The following is a 21,727-nucleotide window of genomic DNA, read 5'->3' on the forward strand; positions in this document are numbered from 1 at the left end:
CTGACACTTTTCCAAATGATCGACTGGAAGTCAAGATATTATTTGTTGCTGGGATTGACAATAAGACTTTTGTCAGGTAGTGTACATGTATATATATGACGTTTATGGAGCTTGAAGCTGTAGAGACTATAGATTGTCTCTATATGATAATCTACATTGTTTAAAACATTGAGGTTTGTAAGATTTTAATATAAAGTTATTAAAATATAGTTATATATATATATATATATATATATATATATATATATATATATATATATATATATATATATAGAGTTACTTAATACATAGTTTTTAAAATTAGTTTCTGCACATTTCATGTAATTTATTATTATTTTTTTAAATTCATTCACTTATTTAATTTATTATTATTTAAAAAAATAATAATAGTTATTATTATTATTATTAAAGTTATTATTAAATCATTATTAATTTATTAAAGTTTTGCATGATAACACCATCCTTTCACAATCATTCTAAACTGACTATTTGGTGCTCAAGAAACTCTTATTGAAAGTGAAAAATGTGAAAATATTATTGTTATCAATGTAAAAATATGTAAACGCATGTTAACGATTCCTTGATGAAGAGTAGGTTGAAACACCACTTATTTAAAATAAAACCTTTAGTAACATTATAAAAATATATTTGTTTATCAATTTAATGAAGCAAAGGTGAAAAAAAAAAGTTTAATTAATTAAATATATTACTGAGCCTAAATCTTTGAATTTCAAATGACACAAATTGCACCCAACACATTTAAAAGTGGCCTTGTTTGTGAAGCGTGTGTGTGCCTTACTACAAAGCTTCTCGTCTGAGGCATCAGGGCAGTCATCCTTCCCGTCACACAGTTTCTCAGGAGGAAGGCAGATGGAGTCATTACTGGCACAAACGTGATGGGAGAGCTTGCACTCCAGAGCCTCACAGTTTTCTTCATCGGAGTTATCCTCGCAATCACTGTCCCTGTCGCACACCCAGGCTTTACTGATGCAACGAGCTAAAACACACACACAAAAAAAGTCAGATTATTTTGCTAAATAGTTTCTATTAAAGGGATAGTTCAGCCAAAGATAAAAATTTACTAACTATTTAGTCATTTTAATTGTTGTTTTTTTAATGCTGATCCAGAAAGAAGATATTTTGAAGAATGTTAGAAACATGTAACTATCGAGTTCCACAGCAGTGAAAACAAATACTATGGATGTCAATGGTTACAGGTTTACAGCTTTCCTCTGATTATCTTCACTTGTGTTCAACAGTAGAAAAAAATGCAAATATATGACTGGAAGAGTGAGTACAAAAAGAGTAAATAATGATTAAATTTAAGTTTTGGGTAAACTATCTCATTTTTTTGGAAATTTAACTACAATATTGCAAACTAAAGCATCAGCACAGTCAGATGTTTGTAACATAAACACATAACTAACCCAAAATAACAGCTTTTTGTTTATTTCATAACAAAACAAATGGCTTTCCAAAAGAAACTATAGAGGTATGTGCCTTATTTCTGCCACAATTTTAGAGGAAAACATATCAAAATTTTTCTCCTTCAAATGAAATTGAACAGGATAACTTTTGAGAATGACAATCCATTTTTAGGTAGTTTCAAAGTGCTCTATATGATTGTCGTGACATATTAGGATGCACATTTAGAATTTAGACTTTGTTCACAAGAGGTTGTGAAAGACACAGTGTTGAATGTGTATATGTACACAGATCTAAAAAACATTAAGAGACCAACCTGAATATTTTCGCTTCTCTACATTCATTGGTGAATTTTTAGTTAAAATAATTATAGATTTTGCTGGAAAAATCAGAGTCAGACAGGGTCATACAGATTATATTGAAGTTGTCTAAATATGAATTTTAGACCCTTTAATGAAATGCCAACTTCATTTGTTTGTATCAAGCATTTCCACTTGCATTAAAGTGAGAATATTCTGGAATGTTTTACTGTAAAGCATAGATTTTTCTTCAGCTGAAGTCAGAAATTCATATCTAGTTTGGATGCTTTTTCATTAAAAAGATGGTTCACCTAAAAATGAAAATTTGCTCACCACACACTCAGATTTAAGTGGTTCGAAATCTTTACGAGTTTTTTCTTCTTCTGTTAAACAAAAAAAGAAGATACTTTGAAAAATGTTGAAAACCTGTAACCATTGACTTTAATACTATTTGTTTTTTACTATGGAAGTCAATTGTTACAGGTTTCATTTTTCCTTAAAATATCTTCTTTTGTGTTCAACAAAAGAAATTAATCCAAAAAGGTTTGGAAATAGTAAGTACATTACAATTTTATTTTTATATACACTATTTCATATATACAGTTGAAGTCAGAATTATTAGCCCCCTTTCGACTTTTTTTTTCTTTTTTTTTAATATTTCCCAAATGATGTTTGACAGAGCAAGGAAATTTTCACAGTATGTCTGATAATATTTTTTCTTCTAGAAAGTCTTATTTGTTTTATTTCAGCTAGAATAAAAGCAGTTTTGAATTTTTTAAAAACTATTTTTGGGACAAAATTATTAGCTGCTTTAAGCAAAAAAATTTTTTCGATAAGTCTACAGAACAAACCATCGTTATAAAATAACTTGCCTAATTACCCTAACCTGCCTAGTTCACCATATTAACCTAGTTAAGCCTTTAAATGTCACTTTAAGCTGTACAGAAGTGTCTTGAAAAATATCAAGTAAAATATTATTTACTGTCATCATTGAAAAGATAAAATAAATCAGTTATTAGAAATGAGATATTAAAACTATTATGTTTAGAAATGTGCTGAAACAATCTTCCCTCCATTAAACAGAAATTGGGGAAAAAATAAACAGGGGTGGTAATGATTCAGGGGGGCTAATAATTCTGACTTCAACTGTGTGTGTGTATATATATATATATATATATATATATATATATATATATATATATATATATAAATCAAAAAAACTGAAGACTGAAAAGTAAATCATCAATATATTTATTGGTAGGTGAAATGATTTAAAGGGGAAACACAAAATTGGGTGAATACAAGATGTGTGAAGGTGCATCATCAATATTTTTTTAGTTTTCTGTGAATATAAATGTGAGGAACATTCAGCACAAACACCTACTAACCTGAGTCCTTGCATGCAAACTTAACGGCAGGATCGCACATGTGCGTGACACCCTCGCAGTTCTTCTCATCGCTGAGGTCCATGCAGTCCGTGTCTCCATCACAGCGCCATCGCATGGGAATACACAAACCATCCATCCGGCATTGGAACTCATCCGTGTGGCAACCGCCGGGAGGCCGCGTGGCTGCAAAAAAAAGTAAAAAATCCAATCACAATGCAGTCATGAGAACACTATTATTAACCTATTATTTGACGATAATGAGCGCTCGGCTTCCTGACGTCAAAAAATCTGTTCCCAAGGATAAAATGTGGAACTAGCGTGAGGCACAACCACCCTGAACTCTGATCCAAAGCAAACTTTCTCATGAACAGCAGTCCAGGCCTGGCACAGTGACGGTCATCATTAGGCATCGGACATAAAGGCTTTCCCTCATGGCAAAGGTTCGCGTCTGGCAGAGTCTGAGAGGAGACGGGGGAAGCGGAAAACCACCGCTTGTCCCATAAACAGAGAGAAGTGTGTCCTAGAACAGGGATCTGCTGGGGTGAACTGGCCTGAATGACATCATAGTTCATATCCATACAGAAGTCTGACTGTAAACTTAATGTGTTTTTGAATAGTTTTAATTATTATGCTACATTTAACATTTTAATTTTCCCAGATTTTCTTCAATTACAGTATATACACGTATAGATTTATTTATAAATATGTTTAAATAACTGAGTTGTCAAATAAAAAAAACTAAAAATAAACTAGAAAAATCAATAGTCATTTTATAATAAATCAATAACCCATACAATGTATTTTTAGTTATTGTCAAAAATACATTCTCTGGGTTATTGAATTGTTGTAAAATGGTTATTGATTTTTTTATGCCAAAAATCATTAGAATATTACGTAAAAATCATGTCCCATGAAGATAATTTGTAAATTTCTTATTGAAAATAAATCTATGTAATTTTATATTAGTAATATGGACAGCTAATACAGAAATTTCTGTGGGTTTCTTCAAATCAAATTTAAGACTTTTTAAGACCCTTTCATGACCATTATGAATTTTTAGACTTATACAGGGCTAAACACTAAGAATTTTTTTCTAATTGGCTGGTTACTTTTGTAAATAGTTTCGTATTAATGGAGGATCATGTAAAGGGATGTGTGGCTTTAGTTTTCTTTCCCTGAATAGGGAATTTAATTAGAAAAAAATGGTTGTAAAAATATCCAAGAGCTGTTGTTAATTGTATCTCTTTGCAATAAAAAACTTAAATATATAACAAAAAAAGTTTTGAGATGAATTATTGGTGATTGGGTGCCAGCCCGATTGGGTAGTTTTACTTGTACACAGAGAAATGAAGACCTGTTTAACATGATTTAAGACCCTATATTTGAGTGAATTTAAGGCTTTTTGAGGACTAAAATTTTGTCTTTGAAATTTGAGACATTTTAAAGTCCCCAAGGAATCAAAACTAACTATATGATTTTGTAAAAACTCATTGCTAGTTTTGTGGTGAACAATTCATTTCTCAAAGCATGTCATTAAGAAAAATTGTTTAATTGAAATCTGAAAATGCACTTCATGTTTGTTTTTTTGTTAAATGATCAGATCATGTAATTTTGAAATAATGGGCAAGGTCTGTTATGTTGTAATAACTCTTTTAAAACCGCTTTCCTGATCTTTCTGAATGAAATGCTTACCTTAGTACATCCATTCAGTCTACGGTAGAAAAAACAAGCCACGCCCACAGCTTGCTCATTTTAAATTATGTTTTTCTAGGGAACTGCAGCACAATACGAAAAAAAAAATAGCGATTGCAGCTTCCGTTTCATTGGGACTTTAAGATAATTCGGACAAGTTTAAAGGTTATTTTTGCCATATTATTTATTTATTTTTACCAACAAATTCCACATATTTTAAAAGTTATATTGTTTTAGGAATATTGTCCAATCCTAACACATTATAAAACCTGTTAATTTAGCGTCATGTGATATAAAAATCTCTCTTTTTTTACATATATAAATGCTTAATCAAGTTACACTGATTCACTCAATTTCATTGGCTTCGTACTTGTACTCTAGAATTAAGTTGAAAATAAAGTTGAACCTAACAAGTAAATAGCATGTTTTTAATTATTTTCATTAAAAATAACAACAAAAAAAGTTTCTATTTTTATCATAAATATTGCTTCCACACCATTTTCTTCTGTAAACAGTGCTGGTATAAATGATGTAAGATGGAAATGTTGTTCTGTTACTGTCATGAAGAAATTTGTGTTTCTTCTTTTATCCCTGATTAGAGAATTTAAGCTGGAAAGTTTACTGATATTGTGAATTGTATCTCTTTTTAATAAACAAACTTGCACAAAAAAAAGTTATCTATACTATGTGTCTAAATATTAACCTTCATATTAATTTCAAATATGAACTTGAAAAGTAACAGCACCTTCAACTTTTTTGCACCGAACGTATCATCCTTTTGAACAAACATCCCCACACTAAGTTACAGCAAACTTCCAGTCAATGACATGATGAACCATCTCTCCTTCACAACTGAAGCAGGCTTGTCCTCTACCACATCTACATCCCTCACACAGCCACAAACCAGGCTCCCATAAGGCCCTGCACTCTCATTAGGCCTCTGGCTTGGTTCTGCTGCATTGATTCTGAGAGTCTATTAAGCAGCAGCATGCCATGGGGATTAGAGAAGTGAAGGACAGAAGCCCAGACCCCAAAAACATACTTCCCCAAAGGGCCCGGCCAAAAATTGACCAATTACTGCAAGGAAATGCAGGTGAATTAAGTTTAAAAAGATGGTTATCTGCAGACTTACCTCGTGCAAACTTTTTTGTACTTTAAGTTTGTTATAATTTGTTTCAATATGCAAATGAGACACTATTTCATTAAGAATGAACTTCTAGCACAAAAATCTGAACATTGGTTAAAAGTTCTCGCTCTTTTTTTGGCAGAGTAGTTCTACGGATGGGATTTTGGGAATGTTTTATCAGTCTATAATTCAATACGAGCCACAGCCAAAACAAAAATACATTTTTCATATTTACTGCAGATTATAACTATTTACACTCACCGGCCACTTTATGAGTCATAAAGCATGTGACATTTCAGGCTGGCTTCTTGACTGCGACAATGAGTTCACTGTACTCAAACGCCCTCCACAGTCACCAGATGTCAATCCAATAGAGCACCTTTGGGATGTGATGGAACGGGAGATTCGCATCATGGATAAGCAGCCGACAAATCTGCTGCAACTGTATGATGCTATCATGTCAATATGGACCAAAATCTCAGAGGAATATTTCCAGTACCTTGTTGAATCTATGTCATGAAGGATTAAGGCAGTTCTGAAGGCAATAGGGAATCCAACCTCGTAAGGTGTACCTAATAAAGTGTCCGCTGAGTGTGTAATTAGACAAATTACTTATTGACAAATCCCTCTGTAAAAACCTTCATAATATAGATATAAATGTGAAGGTTTACTTGCAGTAAGTCGAGATTTGTCTCTCAGTGCAAGAGAAAAACTAACTTTGAGAAAAAAAGTCTGCACAGTTATTGAAAATTTACCAAACATATCAACAAAGAGCAATAAAACAAACACCTAAATGTACATTTTGGATGTTTTTTTCCACCAGAAAGAGAACAAATAAAAAACCCAAATTTTCAAAATGGGCAGGTGAATGAAAAAAAAACTTTTTTATTTGCATTTTCTTTGGTGTTGTTTCGACAGGTACATTGTACCAAAATGAAAATAAAAATGTTATTTTGTGTCATTATATTTGAGTTTCTTTTCTGTTGAACACAAAAGAAGATATTTTGTGAAATGTTGGAGCATTGACTCCTACAGTATTTTTTCTTTTCAACCAAGGAAGACAAATGCTAACCAACATATTTCAAAATATCATCTTTTGTGTTCAACAGAAGGTTTGTAAACAATTGAAGGCCAAATTCTAATTCTACCCCTTAGCCCTTTCCTTTACCCCTACGCCTCATTTTGCGCGTTCTCTTAAAGGGGAAGGTGTGTCCTAATTGTCTTTAGCTTGAAGGCGTAGGGCTAAGGGGAAGGGGTAAATTTCCCTTTAAATGAAGATTTTTGAGGACCACACTCGAAACCAAGGGGTAGAAAAATTTCCCAGAATACACCTGCCACAACGGCAGGATAGCTGCACCCAGAGTTAAGGAGATCTACAAATTTGTATTTTTTGTCATTATTACGAATTTTTACAACAAACAAACAAATGCTTTATAATATTCATAACAGCGTACATGTTTAACTGTCATGCTTAAAAAAAAAAAAAAGCTACATTTCGCGATTTATAATCCATAATTATAACTTCTGTATAGTAGTCAGACAACGTTCTGACACTCGGTGACACTCAAATACCCTGTCAGATAAGTTTAGTGGCTGGGAATGGGCTTTTTACAGTGTCTGTTATAATGTTAATATTGTTTTTGATGCGTTTACATAGATGATGTGTTATATGCACAGTATAACAATCTAATTGTCACATTGGATCGTTATGATAACATAATATATGCCTTCAGTGATTTCCTGACGATAAATACTAAATAATAAAGCAGCTGGAATAATTACAGCAGTCATGATCGTCTGATCTCATATAAAGCAAGAGATCATGATGGCATATGATGATGTGTGCAGAAGCTGTAGTGCAGTCCCAATCCTTAGGAGTAAATTTTGAAGCCCTTCCCCTTCACCCTCGGTTTAAAGAGCCATGGGGAAGGGGAAGGGGTAGGGGTACAAAAAAAGAATAGAAGGGATTGGGCCTAAGTGACTTGTTTTTTGTTTAATATGAATCTTTTTTGAGAGTCAAAAAACTAAAATCTAAAGATACTACAAAAAGGTTCAGGCCACAAAAATAGCTTCAGAGAATAAATGCTGAAAGCTTATGTAATGTAAGAGAGGGGAAAATAGAAAATAGAAACTGATAGAATATATTCAAATATAGGTTTCTCTTATAAATTAATTATTAGTCAAAGAAAGTGTTTGCTTTCCCAAGTTGAATTATGAAATGATGAATTATTTCTCAAATATTTAAATCAGGATTTACAACTAAGGAAGATATTTTGAGGAACGTTGATAGCCATTTCAACATTTTTCAAAATATCTTCTTTTGTGTTCAACAGAAGGTTTGGAACCACTTGAGGAAGAGTAAATGACTTTTAAAATAATGAATGAAATCATTTTTGGGAGAACTCTCCCATTGAAAATGATGAAGTAACATGAATGGCACATGTGGAGAGGAACAGAGAAGGGGAGCAAAAGTGATGCCCAAAAATGCTTGTGTGTGTGGACAGCGGAGCAGCTCTTGCGTCAAGCGTTCTGACATCTCTGCGCTTGTTTAATCCCTCGAGACGGCAGTCATTAACACTGCTCTCGCTCTCCTGCGCTCCTCTCAGACAATCTTCAGGATCTTGTGGTTTACGTGTTTCACCACAGGCCACAAAAAGAGGAAAGATGACAGGCCCGTTTGCGAAATCGTGATTTACTGCAGTTAATGAAGTGCCTGACGGTTGCGTTAGTCATTGCGGTTTCACTCAAAATCTAGAGACACTTCAAGAAGGCCCACACCACAAAAATAGCTTCAGAGAATAAATGCTGACAGCTTATGTAATACAAACGGGGTAAATAAAACCTGATCCAGTATAATAAAAAACATAGATTTTTCTTTTAAATTAAAAATAAGTCTAAAAAAGTGATTAATTTCAGGAGGTGAAACTGCACTCATAGAGGATAAATTATTTCACCTTTTTTAATCGGGTTTGCTAATGAACCCTTTTTACAAGACTGGTATGATGCATTTAATGGTCATCATAATCTTAAATCTTTGAAAGTTTTTAATATTTAGTTTTTTTTAGTAAATGTATGAACATTTAGAAGCATTTATGTATGAATTCTATCATCTTTGCGTCAAACTACAAAAATGAATTACCGCTTATGCAAGGTGTTTCTTAGGGGCTGAGAGTAAATTTGTTATTTTCTCCTCTGGCTGCTTTCAGTCTAAGTTATTTTTTTCCTTTTTCTAAAAGTTTCTATAACATCAAAGCAGTTTTTCTTTCATTATTTTAGCAATTGGAATTGTAAAAAAATTATTTGTTGTACTCTCCCATTCACTAAACTCTACATTTACCCGACCATGATGCCTTCCACTACTGAAAAACCCAGAAATGTGAAAAGGGTCTAAAAAGAAAAAACATATATTTTTAAAGGCATTTCTCACCTTTTCTATTTGGGTTTATAAATGTAAAAATGATAATTCAATTTATCAAATTAATAATGAAACTTGAATAAATAACAATTATATTTTCCAAAAGAAAACAAGATTGGTAAAGGATTGCTAAGAATTTTCTGAGTACTTCTACAGACTATAAATCTAAGCTTTAGGGTGTTTCAATTGCAAAGAAATTTAATTAAGCATTTTGTATAAGTATCTGTGGATTAAGTTCATAACTTTATTTTATTGATGAACGTACTTTGTACATGGGTTTTTTCTAAATGATAATGATTTAAAATATATTTTATACACACAGTAATTGACACTATGCTTTTTTAAATTTTATTTATTTTTTACGTATTTTCCATTTTTTTAATAATTTTTTTTTCGGAATTGTAATTTCATTTTTTTATGGTGAGGGGTTGGGAATAATATATGTTTAGATTTTTTTGTAAAACTATTCTGTTATTTCAGTAAAAAAATAACAGAATTGGTTTATTTACTTTTACTTTTTTTTCAAATTTTCTTAAATAAAAAAAAATTAAGAAACCAATTATGGTATTTTTCATTTTCCAATCAAAAGTGTACACTTATCATATAAGTAAAATTAAACTAAGTTTCCCAAGTGGATTGATTCTTTATTTTTATCAAATTAAATTTGATTTCTATTTGCTATTTTACAATTGATATTTGCTATTAGAAAATAACAAAACTCGTTCAACAATGTTTGTTTAATTGTATTATTTTATGTATTAGTTACTTATTTTATTAATTCTTAACTTTTATAAATTGTCAAAAAACATACTTTAAAGTAATTTTTACTAGGGATGCTCTGATCAATCAGCCAGAGATAGGTATTGGCCGATAATCACATTTTTCTACTAGATCGGTACTTGTTGATCTGGAAGATCTCAAGTGTTTGTTTACAAGTTTACAAGCAGAAGTAGATGCACATGCACACTCGGGTTATGCATCAGCAGGGCAAATACAACACATGAGCAATGTTTCCAAACTGCATCGTTAGTAATTTTTCTTTTTTTTGTAAAGCTGCTTCTGACCATTACATGTATGCAACATCCTTACCCCCGGTTTCACAAACAAGGTTTAAGGCTAGTCAATATTAAATTACATGTTTGAGCTTTCTCAAGTCAAAATAACTTGCGGTGAGATGTCTTAAAATACATCAGTGTCATTTTTTTCACCAGGTGCACACCAATAATATATTTTTCCAAGGCCATTTTTATAAATTTGGCTTAAATAGCCTAATTTAACGAAGGCCTAGTCCTGGCTTAATCTAAGCCCTGTTTGTGAAACTGGGCCATAATTTTTTATCTTAGGTAAGGCAAGATCACATACTTAAAGGGTAATTGTACTTATGCAATGACAAAGTTATAAAAAAGCTTGATGAATCAGAATCTGTACTCAGTATCGGCCGATCCCCATGACAAGGAATCAGTACACAGTATCAGCGGCAAAAATCTTGATCGGAGCATCCTTACTATTTTACACAGTTTATAAAATGAAAACAAATCTACAAAATTATTTTTGGCATGGTGCTGGCCAAGAGAGTGATCCACGACACCTTTAAGTTTTTTTTTAAATGGTTAGCTGAAATACTTTCTGCCCTCAAGCTGGAGAGGTTACGTTTCTCTAGATTTAGTAAACAGAAGATGCATGATAAAACATGGGACTCCTTCCTTAAGCCTGGTTTATACTTCTGCGTCAAGTGACCGGCGCAACTCACGGCGCAGGCAACGCGCGCAGCTGTGCATTTATACTTCTGCGCGCTGTCTCCGTTGGTCTGCATTAACACTTCCGAACCGCTAGTGGGCAGTAAGGTGTAAATGTTCCTCTGTGTCTAGTTTCTTCGCTTCTGTTTTGCTATTCTGAACACTTCCTGGATATACAAGTGACTCAAACTCGCTCATTTTAAGGCAGGAACCGTCAGACGTGCAACAACTTTAACCATGAGGTAAACACAGAACAAAACTTTCCATCCGGAGCTCCTTCACGGGACTCCACACTTGTAAACAATCGCTCGCGCCATTCGCGCGGCTCTCGGCCCCGCCCAGACTCGTCGGCGCTAGCAAGCCGACCAATCACAGAGCTTGCGCTACGCGTTGTTGCGACGTGTAGTTACAATTTTTGAGAGGTGCACGTCAGTTACGGCGATGGCCACGGCGAAGGGCTATGCGTCAGCGCCGTAGCCTACGCCGGTGTTTGACGCAGAAGTATAAATCAGCCTTTAGATGTATATGCTAATAATGTCACTAATTATTTTCTTTTCAGTAATAATTTTTTTTCTCCTTTCTTTTTTATGTCATTCTATTTTGTTTCGTATTCTATCAGTTTGGCTGAGTTTTTTTGAAGGTGCTGTACAACTGCTGTACTATTTACGGTCACACTTTACAATAAGGTTCATTAGTTAATGTATTTACTAACATGAACAAACAATGAACAATACATTTACTGCTATATATGTTCATGTTAGTTAACGTTAGTTAATAAAAATACAGTTGTTCATTTTTAGTTCATGTTAACTCAAGGTGCATTAACTAATGTTGACCAGCTAGGACTTGGATGTAAATATTGCATTAGTAAATTTTCAATTATGATTAATAAATGCTGTACAAGTGTTGTTCACGATTAGTTCATGTTAGTAAATGCATTAACTAATGAACCTTATCGCAAAGTGTTACCCTATTTAATAGTGTTTTGGTGCATGTTCTAGTTGTTATCAGGAAACAATACTGAGATAATTTTGTTAACATATATACATGATGTACACTATTGGGTGTTATGATTTCATAAAAACTTCTGAAAGTAAAGTAAAAAAAATCTACAAAAATATATATAAATATAAACAGTGGTCATTCGATAAATGTGAGATTTGATGGTTTCTTAGTGGCAACATTGAAGTAATTTTTACCAAAAAATCTAAAAATCTAAATCTAAAAAGAAAAATCTTTGGAATGAGAATGTCCAAGCCTACCCTGATTAGTACAGTTGGCGTGAGTCTCATCACTGTAATCTCCACAGTCGTTGTCGCCATCGCAGGTCCAGTACTCTGGAATACAGCGGCCGCTATTGCATTTAAACTGTACACTGGAGCACGAGTGACTGCAGCCGGCTTCATCACTGTTATCCCCGCAGTCATTATCTGAACAAACACACACATAGACAACCATTTTTAGTGAAGTACTTGGGACATGAAAGTCTTTTAAGTGGTATGGTAAACTCACCGTTATCGCAACGCCAATTTACATTAATGCAGCGTCCATTGGCACAGGTGAACTGAGTGAGCGGGTAACAGGTGGGATACGCTGGAAAGAATAAAGAAAGATAAAGGAAACCACTAACTCAGCATGGTGTGGTGACAAAAAAAGAGGTTCAGATTGCTATACCACAGGATGCTGGTTCATCAGAGCGATCTCCACAATCATCATCCAGGTCACACATCCAGGAGACGGGGATACAGCGACCACTAGCACATGGGTATTGGTTAGAAGGACACGTGCGTGCTGGAAGACAGAAGAAAACATAGTCAATTTACAGGTGGGAGTGTGAATCTTTGGGTACATACAATCAAGATTCATAGGTTCCCAATTTGAACGTTTTTTGTAAATTCTGAACGATTCGAGTCACAATGAAATTTGATTCGATTAAATGTTAGATTCATTTCATGACCAGGTGAACACACATTCATTTGAAAAAGCAAAAAATCATCATTAATAAGTATCAAAATTTGGATACTGGAAAATGTGAAACAATATAATATCGCTTTTCCTCAGCATCAATACTAGTTCAAATCGTTAACACTGATTCATTTTTGAGGTTTTAACTCTGGAAAATTAAGAAATTTAGACGGCATTAGGCATTGAAGAATGCTATCGAAAATTGTTATAGTATACTGTAGGTAAGGAGTTCCACATTACCCAAGCACGTGCTGTTGGATTCGTCTTCATCATTTCCACAGTCATTGTCTCCATCACAAAGCCAGCGCAGAGGGATACAACGGTTATTCTGGCACTTAAAGCGGTCTGCAGGACAAGTGTGCTGGTCTGAAACGTCACAAACAGGGCCATTTAATCTGTATGCTTGGTTTGCATTGTTAGAAACTAATTACCTATACATGAATTAAACAATTATTTCAATGTTCAGGCAGTATCTGTGCTTTTTTTTCTGACACGTATAAAAGATGCATATTACTGCATCACGTTCAAATTTGGAACAGTTAAAGTTACACATATGTAATCAAACTGCAAATACTAATATTTCTCAGTCCTTGCGGTAAGGAAATTTTCTTTCCATATTTTTTCTTTCCTCATATTTATGTTTCAAAAATTTATACTTCAGGAACTAGTGATCCGAGCACATACAAATATGCTCGTTTTGTTTTTTTTTTTTTACATTTTTTAGGAAACACATTTTAATATTTTTTTAGATAATGATCTTGTTTCTTTCTTTTTTAAATTCAAATAATCAAAAGCATTAAGATTAATCAAATGGTTATTTTTTTCTATTTTTTACAGAATTCAACTTTGTCTCGTCTAATTGTTGGTTCTTGTTGGATTTGCACTCCTCATGGTATCAGTCCATTTCTGTAGTACTCTTTAAAGATTTACAGTGCATCCGGAAAGCATTTATGTTTGACTTTTTTTTACATTTTTTATCTTACAGTCTTATTCCAAAATGGATTAAATTAATTAATTTCCTTAAAATTCTCCACACAATCCCCCATAATGTCCATGTGACTTTTTTTATTTTTTTTAATTGTTGCAAATTTATTAAAAATAAAAAAACCTGAAAAGTCACATGTACAGTACAAAAGTATTCACAGCCTTTGCTCAATACTTTGTTGATGCACCTTTGGCAGCAATTACAGCCTCAAGTCCTTTTGAATATGATGTCACAAGCTTTGCACACCTGTCTTTGGGAATTTTGGCCCATTCCTCTTTGCAGTACCTCCACCATCAGGTTGGATGGGAAGCGACGTGTACAGCCATTTTCAGATTACTCCAGGGATGTTCAATAGGATTTAGGTCTGGCCTCTGGCTGGGCCACTCAAGGACATTCACAGTTGTTGTGAAGCCACTTCATAGATATTTTGGCAGCTTTGGGTCATTGTTTTGCTGGAAGATGAACCATCGCCCCAGTCTGAGGTCAAGAGCATTCTGAAGCAGGTTTTCATTCAGGATGTCTGTACATTGCTGCATTCATCTTTCCCTCTATCCTGACTAGTCTTCCAGTTCCTGCTGCTGAAAAACATCCCCACAGCATGAAGATGCCAACACCATGCTTCACTGTAGGGATGCTATTAGCCTGGTGATGAGCGGTGCCTGGTTTTCTCTAAACGTAGCGCCTGGCATTCACTCCAAAGAGTTCCATTTTAGTCTCATAAGACAAGAGAATTTTGTTTCTTATGGTCAGAGTCCTTCAGATACTTTTTGGCAAATTCAAGGCGGGGTGTAGCTTCCATCTGGCCACTCTACCATGCAGTAATGATAGGTAAATCTGCACAGATGGTTTTCCTTCTGTAAGGTTTTTCTCTCTCCACAGAAGAACGCCGAAGCTCAGACCTGACCATCGGGTTATTGATCACCTTCATGCTTGGTTTGTGCTTTGACATGCAGTGTCAACCCCGAGACCTTATATAGACAGGTGTATGCCTTTTTAAATCATGTCCAATCAACTGAATTTACAGCAGGTGAACTCTAATTAAGCTGCTGAAACATCTCAAGAATAATTAGTGGCAACAGAATGTACCTGAGCTTAATTTAGAGCTTGATGGCAAAGGCTGTGAATAATCTGTACATGTGATTCTTCAGGTTTTTTATTTGTAATAAATTTTAATATTTTTTCACATTGTCATTATGGGGTATTGTGTGTAGGATTTTGAGGAAATAAATGAATTTAATCCATTTTGGAATAAGACTGTGTTTTTTTTTTTTTGGAAAAAAGTGAAGCGCTATGAATACTTTCTGGACGCACTGTATATTTCCAAAACATGTTTGTTTAAACAGTCCTTAAAAATCCTCATAATAATTGATCACCTATTCCACAGAATAATTACATTCCTGAGAATCAAATTAGGATATTTGAAGGATTTCTGATTGATCAAATGACACCGAACATGGCTGTTGGGAAAGAATTAAACAACATGCATGCATTTATTTTTAAAAAAGAAAAGAAAAATTGGCTACTTTTAAATATATCTAAACATTTTACCAACGTCGAACCTCTGAAGGGTTTATTTAAATTATATATTTTAGAAAAAATGAGACAAAAGCACACTAACTGCACAGATCGGGGGTCTCATCGCTGTTGTCCAGACAGTCGTTGTCTCCATCACACTTCCAGCGCTCTTGAATACAGCGGTTATTCTTACAGGCAAACTCTCCAGGCTGGCACTGAGGAGGAGGCACGTAGGAAGGATTTGCTGCAGAAAACAAACAAACGAAAAAAAATAAAACACCTCCGAATCCCACCAAATCTCAGCAGGCCTTTTTCGAATCATTTCAGGGTGTTTGTGGTAACTTAAAGCCAAGCACACCCACCTCTGCAGGTCTTGTTGTCTGTGTCTAGTATCTGGTCGTCAGCACAGGCGCAGGATCGTCCGGTGGGCGTCAGTAGGCACAAACTGCTGCAGCCACCATTATTAGCACGACACACATTAGAGCCTATAACTGCACAAATCACAAACAAACAATACAACTGTGAAACATTGAATCAATTAAGTTGTTTGCTTAAAAGTTTGGGATCAGTAAGACTTTTAAATCTTACTTAAAAATATGCCCATTCTGCTCACCAAAACTGCATTTATTTGATCAAAATAAAAAAGTATTATTACAATTTAATATAACTGTTTTCTTACTGAATGTGATTTCAATTGTCATTTTTATTCCTGTCACATAAAGCTAAATTTAATCCCACACAAACCTTTAGATATTATTATAGTGAGATGAACTGAGCTCAAAAAACATTTATTATCTGTATTAAAAAGTGTCCAAAAACTGAAATAGCACCACTTAAAAAGTAAAAAATTTATTAAATTTATTCACCAAGACCAAATTAAGCTGCTTAAAAGTGGCAGTAGACACACAAGATTTTATTGTAAATTAAATTAAGCTTTAAATCAGAGGAATCAAACACAGTCATGTTAAATGTAAAAGATTTCACAATATTTTACTGAATGGTATTTGTATTTTTGAACAAGTATACAATCTTGGTGATGAGAAGAGACTTAACAATAAAAAATTAAATAAAATAAAAAAATAGCATCAAATAAAATAAAAATAATAATAATAAATAAATAAATACACAAATAAATAAATAAATAAATAAAATAAAAAGTACTGGTGCCAAACTATTGACCAGAAATGTAAATGATGTAGCTGTTCAGACATGTTAACATGCAAAACAGCATAATTAAGTCTATGTTGGATCTGCCAGCTTGTGCTTGCATGTTACATATGACTCATACAAATAATTATGGAGAAAAAAAAAGAAGCTCAGTACTTTGCTGTTGTTGTGCATCATAGGTGCGAATTTCATAGATTGGCGGTCGTTCATTGCGTAACAATGTGGCTTTCTTGGTGTTCTGGTCCAGCTTGTAGATTCCTCCACCGCGGTACTCGTTCCAAAACAGGAAGTTCTTATGGTGGCACAGGCCGAATGGGTGGTTCAGCTCCTGTCCTTCATACACCGTCTGGATTAAGAGAAAAATAGTATTTAAGTATTATTATTATTTTTATTTTTAGGAATATGGTGATGCTAAAATTACAGCTGATAAAAGTGATGTATTAAAGATTAATATAGTTAAACAAAACCATATAAATACAAACATGCTACTTGTCAAAATAAACATTAGCCGTAAAAGAACAGTAATGTATAGACAATTTAAACAGATTTTATTACCGTTGGTAGTCACCAGGGAAAAATATCTTCAGAAAACATTTCTAACTATAATCTAACATAACATTAAAATATATATAATATTTATAAAATACAGTATAGGGTTCGCACCTTTCATGGACACTAAATTCAAGGACTTTTTAAATCACTGATATTTTTAATCGAGCACCTTTGTAATTCATACCCCCAACATATGCAGTGCCATAAAAGTCTTTCCTGCACTTAACATTTCACTTACACCTAATATTTACATTAAAATGTCATAATGATGATGTTTTGAATGTCATTTTTAAAAATGTTGACCATTTTAAACAACCATTTAAAAGAAATTTTCAAAGAACTTTATTACTTATATAGTTGAATTCTATTCTGTCAGTATTCAAATGCAGTTTCTGAAGTATTGATAAAACGCATTATTCGTCATAGTAAATGTATAAGACTGAAATTTAAGATTTTTAAATTAAGAATTTCATAGTTTTTACGTTCAGCCTTTGAATGCAGCACAGTACAATTGTTGAAATAAAACCATAAAATTTTACTTCAAGCACTTTTAAGGAACAATGTTTGCTTTAAAGTACTTTTCAGGCCTGGATTCATATGTCTGAAAAATCAAGCCCTACTAGGTACTTTCAAGAAGACTGAAAATATGCAATACAAATGTACAATGAAAAAGACTACATATACAATATTTATATACAAAACAACTAAAACAAATAATAAAAACAATAATGATAAATAATAAAAACTAAACAAATTAATTAAATAAAAACAAATGCAAACTATAAATAAGAACTCGGATCACTTTGATGGGTTATTTTAACCTAGATTTAATAATTTCTGCTAAATAAATCCTTTTTAAATGTAAGTGTAATATTGATATTTCAACTAAACTTGTATTTACCATTTACAAACCCTCAAGTGGATTCATATTTTTTGTGTTTTACGATTTTTGCGAATGTAAGAAACTGGCTGCAACTGACTGCCATAGTAAGATAAAAATACTTGGAAAGTCAATGATTACCGTCAACTGTTTAGCTACCAACACTCTTCAAATGTGTTCAACAAAAGAAAGAAACTCATTAGGAATTGGAGCAACTTAAAGGCAAGTTAACAGTAAGTACATTTTTATTTTTGGGTAAACTATCCTTTTAAACACCCATGCCAATTTGACACATAAAAAAATGGTTTTCTTGTTTCTACCCATCTAAAGTGTAAGTATTATTTCTCCAGAATTAAGTCATTTCATGAATGCTTGTGTGTTTCCTCACCCTGCGCTCTGTAGTGTTGAGAAGCACCATCTCGATTCGGTCGTAGTATGCATCCACCCAGTACAGAAGACCCTGCTGGATGTCCAGGCTGAGGCCATTGGGCCAGAGCACAGTTTTAGATGTAAGCAGTATACCAGCATTTGAGCCGTCCATCCATGCCTTCCTGATACTACCACGATTCATCTCCTTAGGCTCCTCCTCCCAGTCACTCCAGTACATCATTCTGCAAACAAAATCACAATATTCATGAAGACAAATCTGTTTACAACGTTTTTGGCCCTTTTGAGGCAAAAATACTCATGATTAATCACATCCAAAATAAAAATAAAAATTAGTTTTGACATACAGTGCTTCCCACAGGTTTGAAATATATCTGTTTACATGATAGTTGCATTGTCACATATCTGATTTATATCTTATTTTCACATATGAAGGAGGCCTGAAACCGATCTCTGAATATCCAAATGCATGCATTTTTGTGTGTTTACATGGTCACAAAACAGATCCGATCTGTTTCACATATGAGCAAAAAATCAGAATTGGGTCACATTTAACTGTCAGTGTAAACAGAGCCAAAGTGTAATTTTTGGGCCAACTCCATTTAGAACGAGCAATTAACCTTGGAAAAATAATAATAGATTCACAGAATCATTGTGGAATCTACTTGAATCACTCAGAACATTTCAAAAACTATTTATTAATCCTTTAAAGTGACATTTATAGAGCTTAAAAATATCACAGAATAGCACATCAGATTAGATTAAATTAAATTATATTCAACTTTGTCATTACACATGAACAAAGAAAAGAAATACAGTTTAAGTCTAACCAGGAGCGCAAGTGCAGGATATACAGTTGAAGTCAGAATTATTAGCCCCCCTTTGAATTTTTTTTCTTTTTTACATATTTCCCAAATGATTTTTAACAGAGCAAAGACATTTTCACAGTATGTCTGATAACGTTTTTTTCTTCTTGAGAAAGTCTCATTTATTTTATTTTGGCTAGAATAAAAGCCGTTTTTATTTTTTTAAAAGCCATTTTAAGGTCAAAATGATTAGCCCCATTAAGCAACATATTTTTTTCATTAGCCTACAGAACAAACCATCGTTACCCACAACTTGCCTTGTTGCCCTAACCTGCCTAGTTAACCTAATTAACCTACTTAAGCCTTTAAATGTCACTTTGAGCTGTATAGAAGTGTCTTGAAAAATTTCTAGTCAAATAATATTTACTGTCATGATGGCAAAGATGAAATAAATCAGATGTTAGAGATGAGTTATTAAAACTATTATGATTTTATATGTGTTGAAAAAAATCTGCTCTCCGTTAAACAGAAATTGTGGAAAAAAAATAAACAGGGAGCTAATAATTCAGGACAGCTACTACTTCTGACTTCAACTGTAGGTATTAAGTTAAAAGTGCAATTATAGAAAACTATGGGTAATATTTACAAATGGGTGTACTATGAGCATAATATACTATTAACTAGAATCAGATATTTACAAATAGATGAATATACATACATGTGTAATATTGGAAAAATGGTTTGCTAATATTTAAGTATGAATACCATTAAGGTTTTGACGGTATTAGTACTTTTATTGATACTACTTATCAGTTTGTTACTTTAACTGTTCTCTTATTGGTACTTTTTTTAGTGTTTTTATGAAACAAACAAAAACAAATTGAACAGAATTAACAAGACTTTATTTTATTATTACATATTTTATGTAAAATAAAATTAAACCAGTAATTGTAAAAAAAATAAAATAAAATTTTCCTGTAAAAGAATTAGTTTTTAACCACTCTTCTGGAGAAAAATCAACATGTTTGCCTTTTCTGGCAGAAGTCGGGACCTTTTGTGGTTTATTGTGCAAACCAAGCATCCCTGCAGTCGAAAATACCCTCTTAGCATTGCAAAATGCAGTAAATGACAAAATGTTTCAGGGTCCTGCCACTCTGGTCTCTTAAATTCTGGTCTTGGTGGCAGAGCTCGGACACTAGCTCTGTCTCATCCTGTTTCTGTCATTGTGTGTCTCTGTGTGTGCGCGCCTACGTGGGTGTACGCAGAGTGTGCGCGCTCCCGCTTGATGCAGCCGCGCGGGCTCTGCGTGCCTCGGACGAGCGCGCTCTTGTATTCGTGTTTGTGTTTTCATCTGTCTGCAGCATGGTGTTTCATTCCCAGTGTCTCAGTCTAGTTGGTTTTAGTTTCGTTGGCGCTGGGAGGAAACATGCACGCTGCGTGTGTGAGTGCACGGTGAGTGTTTTCATTCATCGTGTACTTGTGTCTTTCGTTCAGTCTTCAGTGTGTGTTGTTTAGCACATGGTGCGTGTTTACATGCACCGCGTGCTTGTGGTGCTATGAATACGCGGTTAATGAGTTCTCTCATTGGCTGCGTGTTCTAGTCTTGTTTTATGTGGGCGCATGGCTTGTGTTGTCTCTTTGTGTCATGCTCTCTCCCGTCTATTGTCTAGTCCCACCCTCCTTGTTTACCCGTTATTAGTTAATTATGTTCATCTGTTTGTGTTAATTTCCTACAATTTATAAACCCCTCATGTTTGCTGTCCTTTGCCAGTTCGTCATCACAAGTCGTTGTTTGAAGTTCTGTCGTGTTTCCAGTCCTCATCCTTGCCAGCCTGCCCAGTCCTGTTTGTATGTGTATGTATTTGTTTTGTTAATGTTTTCCCCCTCGGGGAAGTTTATTTTGCATTTTATTTTATTTTTATTATTTAATACATTCCCATTTCCCTCCATTTGAGTACTTGCTCTTTTTTTCCCCATTTCCCCTCACCAACCCTGACATAATGTTTATGATTTTGTTTTATTAACGCATTCACACAAATGTGTTTATGGTGTTTTAGGAGTTAACTGTGTTTTTAATACAGTTTTGGAGCATCTTGCAATGTAAAAATAAGCTGTTTTTTTTTTTTGTTTTTTTTACAATTTCTTAATAAGCATAGTTTATTAATTAGGCTATATTATTTATTATTCATAGGCTATATTTGTAAATACAGCTGATGTAAAAGCATTTTTAATGTTTAAGATTTATTTAGGCTACTGCAGAAAAAATGCTGTTTTCATTGTAACCAAATGTTTGTGTTTATTTAACTATTAATGTTTTACTAATTTAGGTGATCAACTGCTGGCATAATGATGTGAGATTTCCAACTGTGCAGACGAATATTAAATATAG

General features: G+C 33.6%; 1 protein-coding gene across 2 annotated transcripts in view; it reads right to left on the reverse strand.

Moving 5' to 3' along the window:
• The window catches only part of lrp1ab (low density lipoprotein receptor-related protein 1Ab), a 223,510-nt gene that overhangs the window by 89,250 nt on the left and 112,533 nt on the right, over window positions 1-21,727 (reverse strand). For both annotated transcript variants that reach the window (XM_087307138.1, XM_087307137.1), the window contains exons 13-22: window positions 18,534-18,756; window positions 16,870-17,059; window positions 15,909-16,037; window positions 15,650-15,790; window positions 13,287-13,412; window positions 12,756-12,872; window positions 12,594-12,674; window positions 12,344-12,511; window positions 3,113-3,295; window positions 800-997 (exon numbers count right to left, since the gene is read on the reverse strand). In XM_087307138.1, the coding sequence (XP_087163264.1) occupies window positions 800-997; window positions 3,113-3,295; window positions 12,344-12,511; window positions 12,594-12,674; window positions 12,756-12,872; window positions 13,287-13,412; window positions 15,650-15,790; window positions 15,909-16,037; window positions 16,870-17,059; window positions 18,534-18,756 (1,556 nt within the window). The remainder of the gene's footprint in view (window positions 1-799; window positions 998-3,112; window positions 3,296-12,343; window positions 12,512-12,593; window positions 12,675-12,755; window positions 12,873-13,286; window positions 13,413-15,649; window positions 15,791-15,908; window positions 16,038-16,869; window positions 17,060-18,533; window positions 18,757-21,727) is intronic.

This window comes from Danio rerio, chromosome 23 (assembly GCF_052040795.2).
Source record: "Danio rerio strain M-AB ecotype USA chromosome 23, GRCz13ab, whole genome shotgun sequence".
Classification (NCBI taxonomy): domain Eukaryota; kingdom Metazoa; phylum Chordata; class Actinopteri; order Cypriniformes; family Danionidae; genus Danio; species Danio rerio.